The following is a 24796-nucleotide window of genomic DNA, read 5'->3' as shown; positions in this document are numbered from 1 at the left end:
GTTTAGAGGTGATATAAAAGTGAAAAGTATTTTTTTTTGTAAAATCCACTTGTGAGAAAATCTTTTTTATATATATGTTCTACTTAATAAAATTATTTGGTTGTGTTTTCAAAAAAACAAATACTTCTTACTTTGAGAAAACACAAGCAAGGGTAAAGTTTACTTCTTACTCACAAGAAAAAAAACAAGAAAAGAAAAGAAAAGAAAAGAGAGAGCTCATGTGGCCCCCTTATTTAGTTTGATTTTCAAACAATATTTAAAACATATCAAAGTAGATTTTACGCATATGATAATATATGTTGAATAGGTTCTGGTGAAGGAGGGAAAGAGGGAAGATGATTTGATTTAGTGACCTCCACTTTATGAGATTGAGCTATCTTTTGAAGACACAATAAGATAACTTATATTGGTTGTTATTCAGATCCGATTCTCTTCACTTTGTTTTACATGTCTGTATGAAGGGGGGAGGAGATTCGAACTAATGATATCCGTTTCTTCAAGTATGGTTTCCAGCTTATTGAGCTACTATTTGAAGACATGATTCTTTTCACCTAAGTGTAATCAAACGTGATGATCTTTTAAGATTTTTAGAATCTAAAAGATTACCCCCATCCAAACGCCCAAGTAGGCTAGTAGTATGCTCATAGTTGTATATTAGCTATTTAATTGGCTGGTGGCTCTTAGGCTTTTACAGCTTTTTAGTAGAGTGGACCATTGGTTATTTTTTTCCATATAATAATTGTTTGTTAATGATTTTGAAAAAAATATACATGTTTTTGGTATTTTCAAAACCATGATCAAAGAATGCCATTATCTTTAGAGTAACGCTAGAAACCACACTTTTATCTCATTACTATTCCAACATATATACTAATTAATTTGCCTTTGAATCGGCCCTTAAAAAAAATAAAGATCGATTGGCACTACCATTTCTAACATCAGTCTAAATATTTTTTTTCTTCATATATATATTAAAAAGAAAAAGATTGATGCATTGTTCAATTCCCAGAAACAACGGTACTAGAATTATGACCATTTCACTTGTTGTCATTGAAGAAGTCGTCACATTTTAATTTAAGAAGTCGTCACATGCATTTATATATAAGATATTAAAATTAGATAGGGAAATAAAATATCCATCCCTGATTGATAAGGACGTTGAAGAAATATATAACATGGATGCATAACAATTCAAAAGGCTAGCTACTCTGCCTAGCTACTAACCCAATTACATGGCTTCTCAATTTCCTTGCTAATTAAATATTTAATTAACACAATCTGACTATCTTAATTATATTTTTTTTGTTCTCAGCAGAACTGGTCGATCTTCTTCTGGGACATTATGTGTCGGCCTGCGCGTCACTAGCTTAATTTCTAACTACGGGCATCATCCGTAACTTGTGAGTAAATAAATCTTTATGTACAGTACGACTGTTTGACAATTTGGTGCTAGCTAGCTAGTTTAATATTAATTAAATTATTAATTACATCACCGGAGGAAAAGAAGAGAAATCATAAAACGACGTCAGACGTGACTCTCTCGACGAGAAAATTTTAGAAAATTCAATGAAATAGAAATTAATAGATGGAATTATTGTTAAGAGTCATACTTGATGAAGTAGGTGGGAAATTAGAGAAAATCAGAAAAAGTATTGGGCACCATTTTCAATGGGTCTCCGTTCAAGATCTCTGCTCCCAATTTCTAGATAACTTTACTCGCAAGATTTCAATTGATCGATCGAGCAATGCAATGTACCATGTGTGTTTGACTAAAGAAATATGTATACATAAGACTTTTGACTGCTCACGTCTTTGTCTTTGGCGAATAATTCTAGCGTAAGGAATGGGTACAACTTTTACTCACCATTTTGGAGACTTTTTATATATAATTAAATACCGATGGTCTTAGCATTCCCAATTAAGTGCTTCTCTCTTTCTCTCTACGTTGTCTGTTTGTGTGCTCGTGGTTTTGCGTGTGTAGTCAAGAGTGCAAAGCTGAAGTTGCTGAGATCCATAGATAAAAGACCAAACAAGCATGGGAGATGCCTTGCCTGAAGAACAGATTGCTGAGTTTCAAGAAGCTTTTTGTCTCCTTGATAAGGATGGAGATGGTATGTTTTTATATTTTTAACATTTTTTTTTTTTAATATTTTTTTAGCCTATTGAGCCTGCAGCCTTGCATTTATCTCTGCAGAAGCTTCTTCTTGTTCTTGTTCTTGTCTTTTTTTTTTTAAATCCTGAGCAGCTTGTTGGTTACTTCTACATGTCACCCTTTAGATGATATGTAAAGCAAGGAGTTTAATTACCCTTCTACTCATAATTCAAAGCCGTTTTGTTACTTATTTTACGTATTTAAAATTAATTTCCTGCATGCATGTCTGGATAAATTGTTGGCATGCTTTTGTTTAATGTATAGAAAGGTCTTTTCCTATGGATAAAGTGTATATATGACCAAAACATCTTTGATCAATTTGGTACTGTTTTTTTTTTTTTTTTTTTTTTTGGAACCATAATGTTTCCCACAACCCTCGAGGAAAACACGACAAGTTGGGATCTTCTGACTTATTATCATATGGATGTATGAATGCTATAAGTTCGACCATAATCTGTGATTTATGTAAGTCTGATGATCCTGGCTCTAGTTTGCTTATATTTGTGTAGTTGACCATGAAACCTATACGTTTAGGAGGCCATATTCATATGCAATGTATGCGTACGTAGAACCTAACGAATTAGACCTAAATAACCAAACTGAAATGTTTATACGTACGTATCGATGAATATTTGTTTTCTGCAATTATTGACTCCCTTTATTATTATTATTATTAGTATTATTTCATACTATATGTTATTGATAAAAATGCATGGCAGGCTGCATCACCATTGAAGAATTGGCAACTGCAATAAAATCATTGAATCAAAATCCAACAGAGGAAGAATTGCGAAGCATGATCAAAGAAGTGGACGCTGATGGCAACGGAACCATAGAATTTGGGGAGTTCTTGAATCTAATGGCGAGGAAAATGAAGGTAGTAGCACTACACAACTTGTTAATTAATCTTCCAAATTTCTTTTCCTCCTCTACACTTCTTTTTTCTTTCTGGAAAAGATTGATAGAAATTAACGTGTTTGGGTGTTTGGTTTATAGGAAAGTGACGCAGAAAAGGAATTGAAAGAAGCATTCAAAGTGTTTGACAAAGACCAAGATGGTTACATATCACCTAATGAGGTTGAATATATAGTACTTTTCCTCCGTCTTTCTGATCTTCAAGATATAGCTACAAATTTCATTGCATGTCATTAATGAATTAATTAGTTATTTTCGTTTTAATCTGAAAACGCCATTTAGTCTATTCTTGCATGTTAAATGTTTGACATTTGAGTAATTAATTAATCTTCCAAATAAAAATAGACTATTGATTTGATAGTATTGCTTCGATCTAATTAAGCATGTATGTGCAAAAAGATAAATCTATATATCAATGGGACAAAATGAAGAATTTAACAAAATACTTGTAAAGATCTCTAGGAAATTAACCCCATGAGAAGTTAAAATTTCATTTTATCAAGAGGTCCTTTTGTCAATTCAGCATTCAAATTAATCATATATATCAAGAAGAATAATATAAATGAAAATTTGACATGAGAGAGCTTATAGCACTGGCCATGGATGGGCTGAATTCATAAGGTGGGGGAGAAATTCAAATGGGAAACTTCATTAATGATTTAGTTGAAATTATATGATGTTGCATCCAAACTTCAAACTTTAATTTCTGATATCGGACCAATTTGCGTAGAATATTCAACGGTCCAATGGAATTTCTGATATATATATATATATATATTGGTCGGTCTATAGTCGTACTTTCTCTTATTTCTACAATTAATTGATTGGCCCACCAAATAAAAATAGTATTTGACTTATTTCTTATTGGGAATTTTAGTGGCGGATAATTAAATCACATAATTAATTGTCTTGTTCTTCTTTTTTTATAATCAATTGTCTTGTTCTTCTTGCGTGTGGGTGTGGTGGTCCTATATATTGACATTTTCTATTTTGGCCTGTAATTGCAGTTAAGGCATGTAATGATAAATCTAGGAGAGAGATTGACAGATGAAGAGGTGGATCAAATGATAAGAGAAGCTGATTTGGACGGCGATGGGCTTGTTAATTATGAGGAATTCGTGAGAATGATGTGCATGGCTGTTTGATCAAAATCTCCTCTTAATTTGCCTTTCTATTATTGAATGTAATCAAACCATAGATTATTAGATTATATGATGGCAAGAGCCCGAAATATATACCAAAATGGAACTATGGTGCTTAAATGCTTGGTTCTAAGATTCTATTTGACTGGTTGTGGGTTAATTAATGGGTCTGAAATTTAAAATAGCACGATACTTGACAATTATAGGAGTCCCTGTGCAAGGGGAATTGAAAAAAGTCAATCACTAATCGAGGACCAGCTATATATATATATATATATATATATATAGTGATTCTGCCACTAAAATTGTGATGTTAGACCGAGGTAAATAATCATTAGTCAAACATCACTAGTGGCAGAATCACAATGAACTATCACAATAAATTAAATGATTTTGTTCATAGCTCCGGACTGCATGATTTCTCTTGTGAGGGGCCAAAAAAAAGGACCTAAAATAATTTTTAACAAATTTAAAGGTTATTTTTTTTAGTGGAGAGGACTGGAAAGGGACCATGGCCCCAATCTCCCTTGGTCCATGATCTCACGGCTTTCTGTCATGAAGAATACTTTTGGACTTGAATTTAGTTTCCACCCATCTCATCCCACCCCCCCCCCCCCACACACATATATATATATATATATATCTGCATCTGCGCGGCGTTTATTATCCACTATCCGCAAATAAGTAATGAGCCCATTTTAAACAGAGGCTCAAGACTTGCCTTGGAGCTAGATGATGGTTTTAAACCAAAACCAACCATTTCTCTCTCTAAGATTTCCTTTTCTCTCAAGAATTGATCAAATAAGCTGCAACATAGGGAATTATATAGGAGTGAGCTAGTGGATAAGACTGAAAGAGGTGGCTAATAGGCTAAATTTGCTTTCCAAAGATAATCGATCATTCGGTATATACTATTCCTGAATGTTCGATGTACTGTTGTACTACAATTCTAGGGTTTTTAGTGAATGTTTAGTTGTACGTCCTCAGCGGAATGTTCAAGGCTAGAGTTACAACAAATGTTTGGTGGTCCATGATCGAACGTTCAATCAGAAAATGAAAGTTAAAATTGATATTTGGATATTATAGAAAATTTTTTAAGCCCTTATTAAAATAGCGAGTGTTTTATAAAACATTACTAAGGTGTGTAAATATATTTCTTAAATATTCAGGGTATCACATAACCGCTATTCGCACATGCAGATGTAGATGTTGTTAGTAAAAGTCATTATTCACATATGTGGATGCGGATGACAGTTTTAGGGTATGCAGATGCGGTTAATAACTGCTTCCGCATACCCTTTATATATAATATATTTTATATATTATATTTAACAAAGCAACATTGTTTTTGGTGTTAAACACTAAAACGACATCGTTTTGGATTATATATATGTAATGTTTACATTGTTTTATATTTTTCCTTCACAATTCACTCATTCACTTGGGCAAAATGGCAAAAATAATGTGAAATCATTATATTTTCAAAATATTAGGGCTTAAAATAATTAAAACAACTCAAAAATACTAAAAAAACTGGCCAAAATTATTTTCAAAATTGTTTGAAATAGGTCGTAAGAGAGATCCAAAGAAGACCAAGAGACTAAAATATGTCCCTTACTTAAAATGTAGATAGCGGATAATAACTGCAATAACCATGTGGGTGCAGTTAGTAAAAACATGATATTGATGCGAATGTGAGTATCTAAAAGTGATACCACATGTTGCGGATGTAGGTGCTGATATTGCAAATAATCGTATCTGCATCCGCCTATACACCCCTAATCACGGTGATGCTCCAATGATGTGGGTGAAAGAAACAAATCAAGATCCCCTATAGGACCCTTACAATTTCAAAGAAATTATAGATTCTCAAATTACAAAATTTAGGCCATTTTTAGGTATCGAAATGTTTCAAAAATGTCACATATAAAAAAAGTGACAAGTTATCGAGATAGCCGGAACATATTTTCCTTACAAAATGTTTTTTCTTCACTTTTGTTATTCTTTAAAAACCTTTTTTACAGCAACAGAGTAAGAGCTCGGTGAAAATATATTAAATTCTCAATTGTAAAATGCCACATTTTTAATATGTGACGTTTTTAAAGTGTCTCGATGTCTAGAAACAACTTAAATTCTGTAATTTGAGAACCTATGATTTCTTTGATCCTAATCCCAAAAAAACACTTGCCCGCTGAGATATCAAATTTAGGGTTCAATGCATGTTAAATGTCTTGATTAACTAGTCCCAGCTTGAAGCAATATGGGCATCAATGAGTACTACTAGTAGGAGGATCCTGGATTTAATTCTCTTAATAATTAAAATAGAAGAAAATCTATATATATATTAATAACAAACATTTCAAACACAAAATACTAACAAAACACTCAAACATTTAAAATTATTTTCATATTTACGTGTTAAAAAACAAAAAATACATTTTAAAAAGTATTAATAAACTAGCCATATATATATAGTAATTGTCTATGACTATTCCCGGCCACCATTTGCATTAATGCAAGACATTCACACACTCACTGAAGAAGTTTCCACCTTTTTTTTTGCGGGTACCGATTGTTCTTCCTCTTTTGTTTTTTTCTAATTTACTATTATTCTTCCTCTTTTGTTTTTGTTTTTTTTTTTTTTTTTTTCTAATTTACTATTATTCTTCCTCTTGGATCTTTTAATTTTTGGCTTCCGATCGAGGAAACTGCCTGCGTAGTTTCTTTTTCGTGTTCCCATGCATGCTTTCATGCTAGAAACTCTATTGCTTTTGTTGTCAATTGAAAAGGTTAAAAGGGACAATATAAACTTTTCGTTTAAAATGACAAACAAGAGACACTATTCCTCCAATGATAAATGATTTTTTCCTTCTCGTATGACCCAAATGGGAGGACCATAGCTTGTCTTATTCTGTCAACTCTTTTTTCAATTCGTAATTGAATTTGTAAAACCTACATATGACTATATAGATTAATAGTAATTTTTTAAAAAAAAAATAGCATTTCTCTAAAGTACAATAGTTTGATTTCAATTAATTGACACTATAAGGCTCACAGCTCACTGTTCATGGGCAACAAAAAGCCATGTAAGGACGATCACGTCATTGTTTTTTGTAGGACATGATGTCAAGTCCACTTTTCTGTTTCTTCTTCTTCTTCTTCCGCCAACGTGGCCTCTAAAGTCTTTATGCAACCTCCATTCTTCTTGACCCACAGTAATTTCGGAAGCCTGGCGATCTAACAATGTGCGAGCAACAACAGCAGAAACTCTCCCAGACCCACCAGCGGAGGTGGCGGTTGGCTTTCACAGCCATATACTTCACCAGGGTTCTTCTTTCTTTGTCCAAGAAAGTAATTAACAAGAATGGCCCTCTCTTGCGCACCCTCTCTTACGTTGCCATTGATATGCCGCGTACCGCAGGCGCCGCCGCCGAGGAGGGTTCCTTGCCTCAAAAACCCGTTTCGTTTTTCAACGTTGATCCCAAAATATTGAGTGACATGGTAAGGGATAAAAACTTTGAATCTTTGAATCACTTTGGAGGGGTTAAACAGCTTGTTTTGGTCCTTCAAACTGATGTGAAACGTGGAATTAATGGTAGCGAGGCTGATGTTGTACGTAGGAGGAGTGTTTTTGGTGCCAATAAATACCAAAAGCCACCACCAAAAAGCTTTCTTAGCTTCGTGATTGAAGCATTAAAAGATACAACTATAATCATTCTTTTGGCATGTGCTGTACTTTCTCTCGCCTTTGGTATCAAGCAAGATGGGTGGAAAGATGGGTGGTACGATGGTGGGAGTATCATTGTTGCTGTAGTTTTGGTTGTTGCCGTGTCTGCTGTGAGCAACTTTAAGCAATCAAAGCAATTTGACAAGCTTTCAACGAAGAGGAGTGATATAAGAGTAGAAGTTGTGAGAGATGGGAGGCGGCAGCCTATATCCATCTTTGAAGTTGTTGTGGGTGATATCGTCTGCTTGAAGATCGGCGATCAGATTCCGGCGGATGGGTTGTTCTTGGAAGGGCATTCCTTGATGGTGGATGAGTCTAGCATGACCGGTGAAAGCGATCACATTGAGATCCATGAAACACGATATCCATTTTTGCTCTCTGGCACAAAGGTGATTTCAAATAACTACTTATTTATCATTTAATTTAGATTATAACACTCTATCAACTCTAATTTATATTCTAACAGGTGACCGATGGCATTGGTTTCATGCTTGTGACTTCTGTGGGCCTGAACACCGTGTGGGGCGAGATGATGAGTTCAATAACCGGTGGCTTGAATGAGGAGACGCCACTGCAGGCACGGCTGAACAAGCTGACTTCATGTATTGGGAAGGTTGGGTTGGCTGTGGCTGCACTCGTTCTTGCAGTTCTGCTAATTCGGTACTTCACAGGAAACACAAAAGATGACAGTGGAAACAAGGAATTTAATGGCAGCAAGACGAAGTCTGATGATGTGCTGAATGCAGTGGTGAAAATTGTTGCCGCTGCTGTCACTATCATCGTGGTGGCTATTCCAGAAGGCCTGCCATTGGCTGTGACTCTAACTCTGGCTTATTCGATGAAGCGTATGATGGCTGATCAAGCCATGGTCAGAAAACTATCTGCTTGTGAGACAATGGGCTCCGCCACAACAATCTGCACAGACAAAACAGGCACCCTTACATTAAACGAAATGAAAGTAACAGAGTTTTGGATTGGAAAGGAAGCAGTGAAGGATGATGAAACATCTTTGGATATGGAAGGTAATGTTCTTAAACTACTGCACCAAGCCGTTGGTCTAAACACAACAGGTACAATTTACAAACAACATTCTGTATCCGATCCTGAAATTTCTGGTAGCCCAACGGAGAAAGCAATACTTTCTTGGGCTTTTTTTAATTTGTGTATGAACTTGGAAGAACTTGAGAATAATTATGACATCGTGCATAAAGAGACTTTCAACTCTATGAAAAAGAGAAGCGGTGTTTTGGTGAAGAGCAACAGTGAGAATACAATTCATACTCATTGGAAGGGAGCTGCTGAGATGATACTGACATCTTGTTCAACTTATTATAACAAAGCAGGGATGCTGAAAGCAATGGAGTCGGAAGAAAGACGGCAGCTTGAGACTATTATTAAGAACATGGCAGCAAAAAGCCTCCGATGCATTGCCTTTGCTTACAAAGAAATAGGGGAAGAAAGCGAGCTGATTCTTGAGAATAACCTTGAAGAAAACGGACTGTCATTATTAGGATTAGTTGGCTTGAAGGACCCGTGTCGAAAAGGAGTTAGAAAAGCTGTAGAATCATGCAAAGCTGCTGGCGTGAACATCAAAATGATCACCGGCGATAATGTGCACACAGCAAGGGCTATAGCCATTGAATGCGGGATTCTGAATCCTGATGGGGATTTGGGTAATGAAGCAGTTTTAGAAGGGGTAGAATTTAGAAATTACTCACCGGAAGAGAGAATGGAAAAGATCAATAAAATCCGTGTAATGGCCAGGTCATCCCCTCTTGACAAGCTTTTGATGGTGCAGTGCTTGAAGCAGAAAGGCCACGTGGTCGCAGTCACAGGTGATGGAACCAACGATGCTCCTGCTCTAAAGGAAGCAGACATTGGGCTTTCCATGGGGATTCAAGGAACTGAAGTTGCAAAAGAGAGTTTGTTAGAAATGGGTTTTGGGCCTAACTCAACCCAAAAGCTAGCTCAAGGGTTGAGGTTTCCCCTCACCTTATAAATGGACAATCTCCTTAATACCCAGGCAATGTGGGACTTCCAACACGCCCCCTCACGTGTGGCGGGAGGACATCCAAGCCAACACGTGCGACAATGGGTGACGGTGGGCCACAGCCAATTAATTGGGTTAGGCTCTGATACCATGTCAAGCAAAGCAAAGCTTTGTTGCATTAATGGAGAAACAGAGTAATGAAGATCAAATGAGGAGAAGGGAAGAAAGAATAGAGAGAAAATCAGAAACTTGTATTCTGTAATATTTGATCTTAAACTGTTACAATGAAGAGAATCAGTTTATATACATGAAATCAGAACTTAGCTAAACAAACTAACTTAACTAACCAACAACAGAAAAACAGAATGAACAGAATGAGAAAAGAATAAGTTTGTTTAACATGCGTGCATATATCTGAAAATGTTGGAAGTCCCACATTGCCTGGGTATTAAGGAGATTGTCCATTTATAAGGTGAGGGGAAACCTCAACCCTTGAGCTAGCTTTTGGGTTGAGTTAGGCCCAAAACCCATTTCTAACATGGTATCAGAGCCCTTCACTTTGTGAAGTTTATTCCTATTCCTTCAATGGCACAATCTCTCAATCCTTCAATGGCACAATCTCTCAATCCTTCATCTTCCGCTTCTATAAACACTGGTTTCAATAATCAGTTCATCGATCCTTCGAGCCCTCTGTTTCTTAGCAATGGAGAAAATCCAGCACTTAATCTGGTTGGCAGTGCACTTTCAGAGGATAACTACAACACATGGAGTCGATCCATGCTTGTTTCCCTGAGTGCGAAGAACAAGTTATGTTTTGTTGATGGTTCAATGCCAAAACCAGCTGCTGGTGACAGTCTTCTTCCAGCATGGACCAGATGCAATGACATGGTGGTCTCTTGGATTCTGCATTCAGTTTCGAAGGACATTGCTTCCACCATAATCTACATCAAGTCTGCTCAGGATATGTGGGATGAGCTCAAGGCAAGCTATTCCCAAAGAAATGGTCCTCGGATTTTCCAACTACAGAAGGCCATTGCAGCCATCACTCAAGACAATTCCTCTGTAAGTCATTACTATACTAGGCTTAAAATTCTATGGGAGGAACTTAATAACTATAGACCCATGTCTGCATGCAACTGCTGCAATTGTGGTAGAGTTCAATCAATTCTTGAAATTCATAGTCAAGAAAAAGTCTATCAGTTTTTAATGGGGCTGAATGACTCGTTTGCTGCTGTTAGAGCTCAAATCCTTTTAACTGACCCTTTGCCTTCTTTACATAAAGTTTTTTCTCTTATAATTCAAGAGGAAAAACAAAGAGAAATCACAATCACTTCTCTAAGCCATGAATCCTCTGCCCTAATGACCAATTCCAACCCTACTCCTATTTCTTCTCCTACTGTCAATCATGAGCCTATTGCTTTTATGACCAAATCTACCTCAGGGAATAGGTTTGTCAAACAAAACACTTATAGGAAAGATAAACCTATTTGCTCTCATTGTGGATTTGTTGGCCATACTGTGGAGAAATGCTATAAATTGCATGGTTATCCTCCTGGTTTCAAATCTACCCGAGGCAAACCAATTCAGCATTCAGCAAACCAGGTGCAGGATTCTGGTTTACATGCTCAACAAATGTTTTCTCCTCATCTGTCTATGATCTCTGAGCAATACAAGAACATCATGGATATGATGAAACAGTATTCATTGTCATCACCACAGTCCCCTGCACAGCCCCCTGCACACTTTGCTCATTCTGCTGTTGGTGCATCAGGTTATCACTCATCTCTTAATCCAAGATATTCTGTGTTTTCTGCAACTTTTGTTAATATGGTTCCATCTTCAAAACAACATAAACACTCTTGGATAATAGATACTGGTGCAACCGACCATATGGTTAGTTCTCCATCCTTTTTCACTTCCATTACTGCTGTAGTTTCAACTTGTGTAAATTTACCTAATGGTTCCATAGCAGCTGTCACACACATTGGTACTGTTAAACTTTCAGAAAATCTTACATTGACTGAAGTTTTGTGTGTTCCCTCTTTTGCCTTCAATCTCATTTCAGCTAGCAAACTTATTAAACATCTAAGATGTTGTCTCATCTTCTTTGCTGGATATTGTTTTATACAGAGTTTGCACCATTGGAGAGTGATTGGGGTGGGTAAGGAAGAAGCTGGATTGTTCTACTTGCTGCAAGACAACAAGGTTCCAGCATCGGTTTCTCTTCCTCCTTTTGAGCAGCATGTTTCTTTCACTTCCATCAAAAAGCCATCACTTGATGTTTGGCATTATAGATTAGGTCATCCTTCTCTTGCTAGAATAAAGCTTTTAGAAAAGCATGTTTCTGAAATATCTTGTAATTCAGAGAGTGTTTGCCCAATCTGTCCAATGGCAAAACAACACAAACTCTCTTTTCCTGTTAGTACTTCAATTTCCAAGTTTCCATTTGATCTAGTTCATTGTGACATCTGGGGGCCTTTGGCTACTAAATCAATAAATGGATCAGTTTACTTTCTTACTATTGTAGATGATTTCAGTCGATTCACTTGGGTGCATTTGATGCAACATAAGTCTCAAACCAAGTCTTTCATCCAAGCATTCTTTAATTTTGTTCAAACTCAATTCAAATCAAAGGTCAAGTGTCTAAGGTCTGATAATGGACTTGAATTCCAAATGAATGATTTTTTTTCTGCTCAAGGCACTATCCATCAGCTTAGTTGTGTTGAGACCCCACAACAAAATGCTATAGTTGAAAGGAAACATCAACACTTGTTAAATGTTGCAAGGTCCATTCGGTTTCAGTCACATCTTCCTTTGAAATTCTGGGGAGATTGCATTCTTACTGCAGCTCATCTTATAAACCGAATTCCCACACCTTTACTTTCCAATAAATCTCCACATGAGTTACTCTATTCTGTTGTGCCTTCCTATTCTCATCTTAAGGTCTTTGGTTGTTTAGCATATGTGTCAACTTTGTCTAGGAATAGAACAAAGTTTGATCCTAGGGCTATTCCTTCCATATTCATCGGATATCCATATGGCATGAAAGCATACAAGTTCTATAATCTTCATACTCATTCCATTATTATTTCTAGACATGCAGTTTTTCATGAAACAATTTTTCCTTATGCTTCTCATTTGGATCATACATCTACTCAACTGCATGACAATGTTTTTCCATTCATTCCTGTTTCTGATTTTTCAGATGAAGATGTTTTTACATCATCTTTTCCACAACCAATCCCACATAATTCCCCTTCTTCCTCTAATGTTCCTGATTCTAGTCATTTTGTTCCTGATTCTGTTTCTGACATTCCTGCATCAATTCCTCAAGTCCCACCTATTTCTGCAGATTTAGATTCACCTAGTTCTGTTCCTAATCTTTCTGCAGATGTAGATTCATCTAGTCATGTTTCTAAACCTAATCATTCTACTCCTGTTCCCTGTCCACCTCTTAGAAAGTCCACTAGGGTAAAATCCAAACCTAGTTACTTGCAGGATTTTCATTGCAAACTGGCTTTCACTTCTCCACTTCAATCTCCTTTAATGGATGCAGATTCAGGTAAGGCTTATCCATTGTCTTCTTTTGTTTCTTACCATAATTTGTCACCTTCTCACAGATCCTTTTGTTTAGCTATTTCTTCTCAGTCTGAACCTAAATTCTATCATCAAGCTGTAAAGGATGCCAATTGGCGTGCAGCTATGCAGGCTGAAATTACTGCACTTGAAACAAATCATACATGGGTTGTTACTACTCTACCACCTAATAAACATCCTATAGGGTGTAAGTGGGTTTATAAAGTGAAACATAGGTCTGATGGCAGCATTGAGAGGTACAAGGCTCGGTTGGTAGCAAAAGGGTATACCCAATGTGAGGGTTTGGATTATCATGAGACCTTCTCACCTGTGGCCAAGATGACCACTGTTAGGGTTTTCTTAGCTCTTGCTGCAGCCAAGGGTTGGTTAATTCATCAATTGGATGTTAATAATGCCTTCTTGCATGGAGACTTAGATGAAGAGGTGTACATGACCATGCCTCCTGGATTTGCTGTTAAGGGGGAGAACAAGGTTTGCAAATTGACCAAGTCCTTATATGGTCTGAAGCAGGCTTCCAGGAATTGGTTTTCTAAGTTCTCTGCTGCTTTGATTGATCTTGGTTTTGTACAATCTAAGGCTGACTACTCCTTGTTTACAAGGCTTCAGGGTGTTTCTTACATTGCTCTTCTAATCTATGTTGATGATGTGGCCATAGCAAGCAATGATTCTAAAGCAGTTTCTGAGTTTATTACTTTGCTTAATGATAGGTTTAAGCTGAAAGATTTAGGCCCTTTGAAGTTTTTTTTGGGACTTGAAATTGCTAGAAGCAAAGAAGGTATTTCTGTCTCTCAACGAAAGTATGCCCTAGAAGTTCTTGAAGATTCTGGTCTCTTAGCTTCCAAACCTGTTTCTTTTCCCATTGAACAAAATCTTAAGCTTTCTAAGGATGTTGGGGATCTTCTTTCTGATCCAACTAGTTATAGGAGGTTGGTTGGCAGGTTACTTTATCTTACTATAACTCGGCCTGATCTAGCTTATTCTGTTCAAGTCTTGAGTCAATTCATGGCCCAACCTCGACAACCTCATCTAGATGCTGCTACTAGAGTGCTGAGATATGTCAAGAACTCTCCTGCTCAAGGGCTTTTGTTTTCTGCTCAGTCAGATTTTTGTCTAAAGGCCTTTTCAGATTCGGATTGGGCAGGTTGTGTTGATACTAGAAGATCAATTACTGGTTTCTGTGTGTTCATTGGTAATTCATTAGTTTCTTGGAAATCAAAGAAACAACACACCATCTCCAGGTCTTCTGCTGAGGCAGAATATAGGGCTTTGGCATCTACTGCTTGTGAACTAACATGGCTTATCTCTCTTCTTCATGATTTTCATATACCTCATCCAAAGGCTGCATTACTCTTCTGTGACAGCAAGTCTGCTTTGCATATAGCTGCCAATCCTGTTTTTCACGAGAGAACTAAACACATAGAGATTGATTGCCATTTAGTTCGTGAAAAGCTTCAACTTGGTTTGCTCAGAACTTTGCATGTGTCTTCTCAGAACCAACTGGCCGATATCTTCACAAAAGGCCTTGGTTTTAAGGATTTTTCTCGGTTACTTTCCAAGATGTTTGTCAAGGATGTTTGCCATCCATCTTGAGGGGGAGTTTCAGATATATGCACGCATGTTAAACAAACTTATTCTTTTCTCATTCTGTTCATTCTGTTTTTCTGTTGTTGGTTAGTTAAGTTAGTTTGTTTAGCTAAGTTCTGATTTCATGTATATAAACTGATTCTCTTCATTGTAACAGTTTAAGATCAAATATTACAGAATACAAGTTTCTGATTTTCTCTCTATTCTTTCTTCCCTTCTCCTCATTTGATCTTCATTACTCTGTTTCTCCATTAATGCAACAAAGCTTTGCTTTGCTTGACAGAGTTCGGATATTGTAATCTTGGACGACAATTTTGAATCTGTGGTGACAGTGTTGAAATGGGGAAGGTGTGTCTACAACAACATTCAAAAGTTCCTTCAGTTTCAGCTTACAGTGAATGTCGCCGCTCTTGTCATCAACTTTGTTGCAGCTGTTTCCTCTGGTAAGATTCCATTGACTACAGTCCAGCTATTATGGGTGAACCTAATAATGGACACCTTGGGAGCTTTAGCCTTGGCCACAGAGAAACCCACTAATCATCTCATGAAAAAGCCGCCTGTTGACAGATCAGAGCCACCAATAACCAGAATCATGTGGAGGAATCTCATTGCTCAGGCTTTGTATCAGATAACCATCTTACTGGTTTTACAATTCAAAGGAAGGTCCATCTTTGGTGTAGACGAGAATGTTAACAACACCCTGATTTTCAATACTTTTGTCCTCTGCCAAGTCTTCAACGAATTTAATGCAAGGGAGCTGGAGAAGAAGAATATATTCACAGGGTTGCTTCAGAACAGGTCGTTTTTAGCAATCATTGGAATCACCATAGTTCTTCAATCGGTAATGGTGGAGATTCTGAAGAGGTTTGCCAATACTGTGAGGCTGGATTGGGGGCAATGGGGTGCCTGCATTGGACTTGCTGCTTTGTCTTGGCCAATTGGTTGGCTCGTCAAGTGTATTCCAGTTTCTGCATCTTGAAACACTAGCTAAGATTAGCTCTCACTTTTTAGGTTCCTTGTTATTCAGCTTTTCATGGCAAGAAAGAGTTTCTTATTTCAAATTTATGTAAATATTGAATCTACTTAATTACTAGCAATAAGCTCTTCATGTATGTCATGATTGGTATTCGTGCCTGATTAAATAGAGTTTGGATTAGAGAAATCCCAGCATGTATCTATGGTATTTTGTCAGCTAGGAGAAATTAATCTATGTTTGGGAGTCGGTTTGTTATCAATAAATGTTGAAATCTTGTTCAAAATATATATATATATATATTGTGAAAATTGCTATTTGAAATCGTATTTATTACCAAATGCTAACTTCAATTTTAAATATTGTATTTTTATAAAGTGCAGTTTAAATTGTATTTATTGAAACTGCAATCCTAAATCTACAGGCTAGATAAAATTGGTCTGTTAACTCCTTGTCTTTACTAAAAAATGGGTCTAAAACCCAGCCATTCAGTCGATTACTCTTTTCCCTAATTGGAGGGGGAAGAAACGTGAACGAGAAGTAAGGCAACAGGGGGGAGGAAGGGAAAGAGAGGGGGTTGAAAGTTTGGGGGGACATTGTCACAATTGAAAGTTTGGGGGGATATTGTCAATTGAGTGGTAGTTTGAGGGGGTTATGTGGACTTTCCCTTAAAAAAAATGACAATTTAAAAGCATAAAAAGAAATCCATGGTTGTAAACCATCGGCAAGATGTATGTTTTTTAAACCCATTATTTTAAAGGTCAAATTGTAATTTTACTAAATATTTAAATATATTTTTAAAAATCTCATTTTAAAAGTGTTACATTTTTTTTTTCTTTCCAAATTGCATAAATCAAAAAGCGGGTCCCTCTCCTAAAATACACAGATTTGGTAGTTTTGTTTAGGGCTGGCAAAACGGGTTTATAGGGGTGAAATAGCGGTTGCGGTTAACAGTTAGTAGCTAAAACCGCTAACCACAACCGCCTCCGCTAATCGGGTAGCGGTTAACCGCTTTTTTCTAACTGCTTTTTTGGGCCTTTTTTTGGACCGATTTTGGGCTGATTTTGGACCAGTTTTGGGCTCACTTTAAACATTTTTTTGCTATTTTAAACTTTTTTTTTTTTTTCCCTTTTCATGGCCATTTTAGCATTAAAAATTGTTATATACCAAAATCTTGTTGGCCATCTTCTACAAATCTACAAATCATATAATATACAAATAAAATTACAACAAAATCATCACTTCACTTGTAGTCTTATATATAGACTCAAACAAGTTCATAAACTCACACATAGAAATAAAATAAAACACAAACAAGTTCATAAACTCACAAGCAACCAAAAAAACCAACATGGTTGAACTTGAAGCTTGAGGCCCATTTCAATCAACCAAAAAAAGTTTATAAACTCACGACTTATATATATATATATATATATTATATTTTAAAAAAAGCGGTTAGCGATTTTTACTAACCGCTTTAAAAGTGGTTAGGCAGTTAGCGGTTGCAGTTAGGCGGTTTTAAATTTCACCCCTACGGGTTTACGTGTTGAGTTTGTGTCAACCCGGTTAACCCGTCAATACGAACACGACACGTTTATAAAACGGGTGACTCGTTTATAACATGAACCGTTTAACGTAAACCCTAATCTTAAAATTATGTGTCGAGTTTATGGGTTGCGAGTTAAATTATCAGCCTTAGTTCGTTTGCTAGACATCTCTTTGCTCCCTTTTTTTTTTTTTTTTTTTTTTGTTCTATCTTTTTTGAGGAGAGATCAGTCTAAGGAATCATTGAATTTGGAAAAAAAAGTAGAATTTTGAAAAGGAACTTGTGCAGTTTTTTCAATGGAAAACAGTACTGGGAAACAATTCTTATCAGAAAAGATTTTCCAAAGGTGAGAATAAAGCAAGAAGTACTCTGTGACTGTGAGCTTTAGTGAAGATTAAGAAATATATGTGCTTAAAATATATAAATTAAAGATAAAAGCTCTCCCATCTCTTTGCATTTTTCTCCATTCTTCCTATCTGGTTCCTGTTTGGTATTTGTTCTTTCCACGTACGTTCTGGGAAAAGGAGAAGGGAATGTTATCATAAGAAACCTCTTGTAATTCTCTATTACTATTCCCACTACTTGCATTCCAAGAATGCAAGACATTCAAACATTTACCAAGTAGTTTCCACTTTTTTTAATTGCGTGTACAGATTATTCCCTTCTTCATTTTTTTTTTAAAAAATTAACAAAGGGTAAGAGTGATCAACTGGGTCTATTCTATTTGAACATATCTTCTCCGGATTTTTCTCCCATCTTTTCACATTTCAAAATTATCCCCGAATCTAGGAGGTTATATTGTTAGCATATAGATTCAAGAGATATCTTCTAATAATTTAGAAGATACACATGGCTTTATCTCTGATTTGTTACCTTATTTTACTCCTCCCATCAAGGAAGAATAACACAATCAAACCAATTCTAATATTTGATTCCACAAAATATCTTTTAGTTAGAATAAATCACTTAATACCGTAATTATATTTATTTTATAATTATAATAAATATACGCGACATACAGTCTATACCTTAAATGGAATTTATTTCTTAGTCCTACACATAGATTCTATCAATTCAATAATAATTTTGAAAAGTTAAAATATAAAAATAAGATTCAAAGAATGATATATGACACGTCTCTTTAACTTTCGAGGAAACTGCGTGGGTAGTTTCTGTTTCAATTCCCACGCGTTCTTTCTTTTCCCTTTACGTTAATATGAATCAATGCTTGAAACTTTATTGCTTTTGTTGTCAATTGAAGAGAGGAGGGAAAGGGATCAAATCTATTTAAAGTTTAGAATCCAAACAATAGTTTGATTTCTAAATTTGATAACTCACTTTTAATGCTTTCCAATGCAATCGAATTTATTCTTTAATTTGCCTTGACGTACGAAGACGCGCATAGAAAGAAACTTTTGACGGATTTTATCATTTTATATATTCAATTAGATCTCATAAAATTGTGACTGTATTATTTATAATTATAAAATTATAAAAATATAAAAACTGAAAAATGACGTCATGTTCTCTTTTCTGCAAGATGTCAGAATACTTTTTCTGCAAGCTATGCATGTTGGCCAACAGTGACAGTTCTCGGTAGTGCATCAGCAAATGACCCATTTGACCCATTTTCTTTCTAAGAATGATACTTTTTTGACTTGGGGTCAACTTTGGGTCAATATATATATATATATATATATATATATTTAATTTAAAAAAATAACAAAATTAAAAATTAAAAAAAGTTTTGGAAGTAATAATTTTTATTTTGGTCATTCTTTTATTTGGTATTTTTTTTTTAAAAAATAAATATTGCATTTTTATTCATAATAATGACCAGAAAAAGTTTGTGAACCAAAAGGACAAATATATATATATATATATATATTATTGCTTCACACATTTTTTTTTAATTAAAAAATAATGTAAAAGTTGAGTAAAATAGTTGAATCTTTATTATTCTTTTTTTTTTTATATATATATAAAAGGCTTCTAAAGTCGAAAAAGTAAAAAGTTAAAAAATAGTATGAAAAGTGAAAAAAGTTTGATTTGCAATGAATTTTTTATTTAAATAATAATAAAAAGTAAATGTTGTGAAAAAGTTAAAATATTTTAATATTAATTTTTTTAAGAAACAGTGATAAATAGTAACAAGGACGCCAACCCCTTTTCCAAGCAACCCCTTAAAGAAGCTCAAAGTAGATGAAAAGTCCCATATACCGAATCACATGGAAAACTTTCGGCGACGCCCACACGAAATTACAGTGAAATTTCTGAACGCCTATTCTATAGCCTCTATATATATATATACGAAGAATTATCAAACAAATCGTCGTAGGCATTCAAGATTCTCTCTCTCTCTCTCTCTCTCTCTCTCTCTCTCTCTCGCACACTACGAGCTCGTTTGAAGTGCGATTTTAATAAGTGCAATTTTACAAATTGTATTTTTAAAATTGTCACTTTTTAAGATCACACAGGATTTTTTTATAATTTTAAAATTTATGTTTTTAAAATTGCAATTTCAAATACTTTAAAATTGCAATTTGATTTAAAAAAACACTCTCAAACGAGCTGTAATCCTTCCAAAAAAAAAAAAAGTACTCCGCTTCATTCTTAGGCAACATCAAAATGTCTGCTCTGAGGTTGCGAAAGCCTGGCGATCAACCCATATTCGATCAAGAACAGTGGAAAGTGATCTCCAAGACCCCCCAGCGGAGATGGCGGAAAGCTTTCAAAGCCATATGCTTCACCAGGGCTCTTATTTCTTTGTCCAAGAAAGTTATTGACAAGAATGGCCCTCTCTTGCGCACCCTCTCTTACGTTGCCATTGATATGCAGCCCGCCGCCGCCACCGCCGAGGAGGATACCTCGCCTGGCAAACCCGTTTCGTTTCTCAACGTTGATCCCAAAATATTGAGTGACATGGTAAGGGACAAAAAATCTGATTCTTTGAATCACTTTGGAGGGGTTAATCAACTTGTTTTAGTCCTTGAATCTGATGTAAAACATGGTATTACTGGTAGCGATGCTGATATTATACGTAGGAGGAATGTTTTTGGTGCCAATAAATACCTAAAGAAACCACCAAGAAGCTTTCTTAGCTTCGTCATTGAAGCATTAAAAGACACAACTATAATCATTCTTTTGGCATGTGCTGTACTTTCTTTAGCCTTTGGTATCAAGCAAGATGGGTGGAAAGATGGGTGGTACGATGGTGGGAGTATCATTGTTGCTGTCGTATTGGTTGTTGCCGTGTCGGCTGTGAGCAACTTTAAGCAATCAAAGCAATTTGACAAGCTTTCAACAAAGAGGAGTGATATAAGAGTAGAAGTTGTGAGAGATGGGAGGCCGCAGCCTATATCCATCTTTGAAATTGTTGTGGGTGATATCGTCTGCTTGAAGATCGGCGATCAGATTCCGGCAGATGGGTTGTTCTTGGAAGGGCATTCCTTGATGGTGGATGAGTCTAGCATGACCGGTGAAAGCGACCACGTCAATATCCATGAAACATGTCCCTTTCTGCTTTCCGGCACTAAGGTGATTTTATATAACTACTTATTTGTCATTTAATTTATATTTTAATACTACACAACGTTGCATACTCAAAATCATTGTTATTATAGTACCCTAAAAAATTACTTATTTTAAAAGTTTAAACTGTTACGAGTATATGACATTAGCTGCATTAGTTTCATGCTTTTGACGTCTGTGAGCATGAACTTATTTATCATTTAATTTATATTTTAGCACTCTATTTACTTTTTTATTCAAAATGTCGTGAACTTAGAAGGTTTGTTATGATAGTATATTAAATAATTACTTATTCTAAAAGTTTAAATTAATAAAAGTAGATATATTTAATTATTTAATTTATATTTGAACAGGTGACAGATGGCATTGGCTTCATGCTTGTGACTTCTGTGGGCATGAACACCGTCTGGGGTGAGATGATGAGTTCAATAAACGGTGGCTTGAATGAGGAGACGCCACTACAAGCACGACTGAACAAGCTGACTTCATATATTGGAAAGGTTGGGTTGGCTGTGGCTGCAACTGTTCTTGCAGTTCTGCTAATTCGGTACTTCACAGGAAACACAAAAGATGACAGTGGAAACAAGGAATTTAATGGCAGCAAGACGAAGTCTGATGATGTGCTGAATGCAATGGTGAAAATTGTTGCTGCTGCTGTCACTATCATCGTGGTGGCCATTCCGGAAGGCTTGCCTCTGGCTGTGACCCTAACTCTGGCTTATTCGATGAAGCGTATGATGGCTGATCAAGCCATGGTCAGAAAACTATCTGCTTGTGAGACAATGGGCTCCGCCACAACAATCTGCACAGACAAAACAGGCACCCTTACATTAAACGAAATGAAAGTAACAGAGTTTTGGCTTGGAAAGGAAACAGTTAAGGATGATGAAACAGCTTTGGATATGGAAGGTAATGTTCTCAAACTATTGCAACAAGCCGTTGGTCTAAACACAACAGGTACAGTTTTCAAACAACATTCTGCTTCTGATCCTGAAATTTCTGGTAGCCCAACGGAGAAAGCAATACTTTATTGGGCTTGTCATAATTTGGATATGAATATTGAAGAAGTTAAGAAAAATAATAAGATCATCCATGTAGAGATTTTCAACTCTGAGAAAAAGAGAAGCGGTGTTTTGGTGAAGAACAAGAGTGAGAATACAATTCATACTCACTGGAAGGGAGCTGCTGAGATGATATTGACATCGTGTTCAAGTTATTATGACAAAGCGGGGATGCTGAAAGCAATGGACTTGGAAGAAAGGCAGCAGCTTGAGACTATTATTAAGAACATGGCAGCAAAAAGCCTCCGATGCATTGCCTTTGCTTACAAAGAAAAAGGAGAAGAAAGCAGGCAAGTTCTTGAGAATAACCTTGAAGAAAACGGACTAACATTATTAGGAGTAATTGGCTTGAAGGACCCGTGTCGAAAAGAAGTCAAAAAAGCCGTAGAATCATGCAAAGCAGCTGGGGTGAACATCAAAATGATCACTGGCGACAATGTGCACACAGCAAGGGCCATAGCTATTGAAAGCGGGATTTTGAATCCTGATGGGGATTTGGATAATGAAGCTGTTTTAGAAGGGGTAAAATTTAGAAATTACTCACCGGAAGAGAGAATGGAAAAGGTCAATAAAATCCGTGTAATGGCCAGGTCATCCCCTCTTGACAAGCTTCTGATGGTGCAATGCCTCAAGCAAAAAGGCCATGTGGTCGCAGTCACAGGTGATGGAACCAACGATGCACCTGCTCTAAAGGAAGCAGACATTGGGCTTTCCATGGGGATTCAAGGAACTGAAGTTGCCAAAGAGAGCTCAGATATTGTAATCTTGGACGACAATTTTGAATCTGTTGTGACAGTGTTGAAGTGGGGAAGGTGTGTCTACAACAACATTCAAAAGTTCCTTCAGTTTCAGCTCACAGTGAATGTCGCCGCCCTTGTCATCAACTTTGTTGCAGCTGTTTCCTCTGGTAAGATGCCACTGACTACAGTCCAGCTATTGTGGGTGAACCTAATAATGGACACCTTGGGAGCTTTAGCCTTGGCCACAGAGAAACCCACTAATGATCTCCTGGCAAAGGCGCCTGTTGGCAGATCAGAGCCACTTATAACCAGAATCATGTGGAGGAATCTCATTGTTCAGGCTTTGTATCAGATAACCATCTTATTGGTTTTACAATTTAAAGGAACGTCCATCTTTGGTGTAAACGAGAAGGTTAACAACACCCTGATTTTCAATACTTTTGTCCTCTGCCAAGTCTTCAACGAATTTAATGCAAGGAAGCTGGAGAAGAAGAATATATTCACGGGGTTGCTTCAGAACAAGTTGTTTTTAGTAATCATTGGAATCACCATAGTTCTTCAATCGATAATGGTGGAGATTCTGAAGAGGTTTGCCCATACTGTGAGGCTGGACTGGGGGCAATGGGGTGTTTGCATTGGACTTGCGGCTTTGTCTTGGCCAATTGCTTGGCTCGTCAAGTGCATCCCTGTTCATGCTTTCTGAAACACTAGCTAAGATTATTTCTCACCATAGAAGTCACAGGAAAGTCTTTAGGTTCGTTGTTATTCAGCTTTCATGGGATGAAATTAAATTTAAGAGTTTGTTATTTCAAATGTGTAAATATTGAATCTAGTTTCTAGCTATAAGCTCTGCATGCAAGTCTTGAATTGTATTTCCTTGAGTAGATGATTAATCGCTACAAAAAATTTATTTTTTTGGTAACAGCCCGTTAATGACGTGTTATTAGCAACATGTGTGGCAGGTTAATAAGTTGAAAGTTACTAATGAAAATTTAGTAACGTGTCAAGTTTGATACCTCACCCTTGGGTGACGTGTCAGAAATTGACACATTATTAAACTTTAGTAACGTATTAAGTTTGTGATACGTTACTAAAGTTTAAAAAATTATTAAAAAAAAAATTCAAAAATTTTTTCCGGAATTATTTTTTTATTTTAATTTTTTTTTTAGATAATATCATGGGATCTAATTTTCAAAAATTCAAACCCAACAACATATCAAAATTTAATTGAAAAAAAAATTAATTGAACTTGGAATTAATCAATAGATTCAAACCCAGCAACAAAAAATCAAACACAGCAGCAAAAATTTCACTTACTGTGTAGAGTTGGAAAGTACCCGAAATCAGAAACCTACGACACCAAAGAACCAGAAAAATCAATATGTTTAAAAGCTAAGACAAATGACCGAAAAATCAACCAAAAAAATCAGACCCAAAAAAATTTCAAACACCCAAACCAAGCAACAACAAAAAATTTGAAATCCCAAACCCAGCAAAAATTAAAAAAAAACAGATCTTCTCTTCTCTTTTTCATCTTCTTCTTATCTTCTCTTCTTTTTCTCTTCTCCTTTTCTTTTTATTCTTTTCATTTGAGACAAGAGGGAGCTGGCATGGGGGTATACTGGGCGTGAATGCGCAGATTGAAAAAGAGAAGAAGAAAGAAGAAGGTAGCGCGCGGCCGGGAGGAAGAAAAAAGAGGGAAGAAAAAAGAAAAAGAGAAAAAGAGGGAAGCAGCTAGCGCATGTTCCCAATACCCACTGGTGACGTGTGTCTAGTTGGCATATCACCAATGGGGTGACGTGGCACTTCTGCCACATCACTAGTATCTTAATTAAAAA

At 36.2% G+C, this 24796-nt stretch overlaps 3 protein-coding genes across 3 annotated transcripts; all 3 read left to right on the top strand.

The window, feature by feature from the left end:
- Positions 1-1942: 1942 nt before the first annotated feature.
- LOC132171853 (calmodulin) lies at positions 1943-4355 on the top strand. The gene is made up of 4 exons (XM_059583263.2): positions 1943-2111; positions 2872-3029; positions 3149-3229; positions 4075-4355. Exons 1-4 carry the CDS (start codon positions 2036-2038, stop codon positions 4210-4212), a joined length of 453 nt encoding a protein of 150 aa, XP_059439246.1. The 5' UTR covers positions 1943-2035; the 3' UTR covers positions 4213-4355.
- A 3097-nt stretch (positions 4356-7452) lies between these two features.
- Positions 7453-16319, top strand: LOC132168979 (putative calcium-transporting ATPase 13, plasma membrane-type). The gene is made up of 3 exons (XM_088517531.1): positions 7453-8325; positions 8403-9862; positions 15393-16319. The coding sequence occupies exons 1-3, from the start codon at positions 7453-7455 to the stop codon at positions 16084-16086; spliced, it is 3027 nt and encodes a 1008-aa protein (XP_088373657.1). The 3' UTR covers positions 16087-16319.
- Positions 16320-20251: 3932 nt separating this feature from the next.
- Positions 20252-23999, top strand: LOC132168978 (putative calcium-transporting ATPase 13, plasma membrane-type). The gene is made up of 2 exons (XM_059580074.2): positions 20252-21163; positions 21511-23999. The coding sequence occupies exons 1-2, from the start codon at positions 20255-20257 to the stop codon at positions 23659-23661; spliced, it is 3060 nt and encodes a 1019-aa protein (XP_059436057.2). The 5' UTR covers positions 20252-20254; the 3' UTR covers positions 23662-23999.
- The last annotated feature ends 797 nt before the right edge of the window (positions 24000-24796 follow it).

This window comes from Corylus avellana, chromosome 1, assembly GCF_965113065.1.
Source record: "Corylus avellana chromosome 1, dhCorAvel1.hap1.2, whole genome shotgun sequence".
Lineage (NCBI taxonomy): Eukaryota > Viridiplantae > Streptophyta > Magnoliopsida > Fagales > Betulaceae > Corylus > Corylus avellana.
Note: the sequence above shows the minus strand (reverse complement) of the source record. Positions and strands in the feature narration are given on the sequence as shown.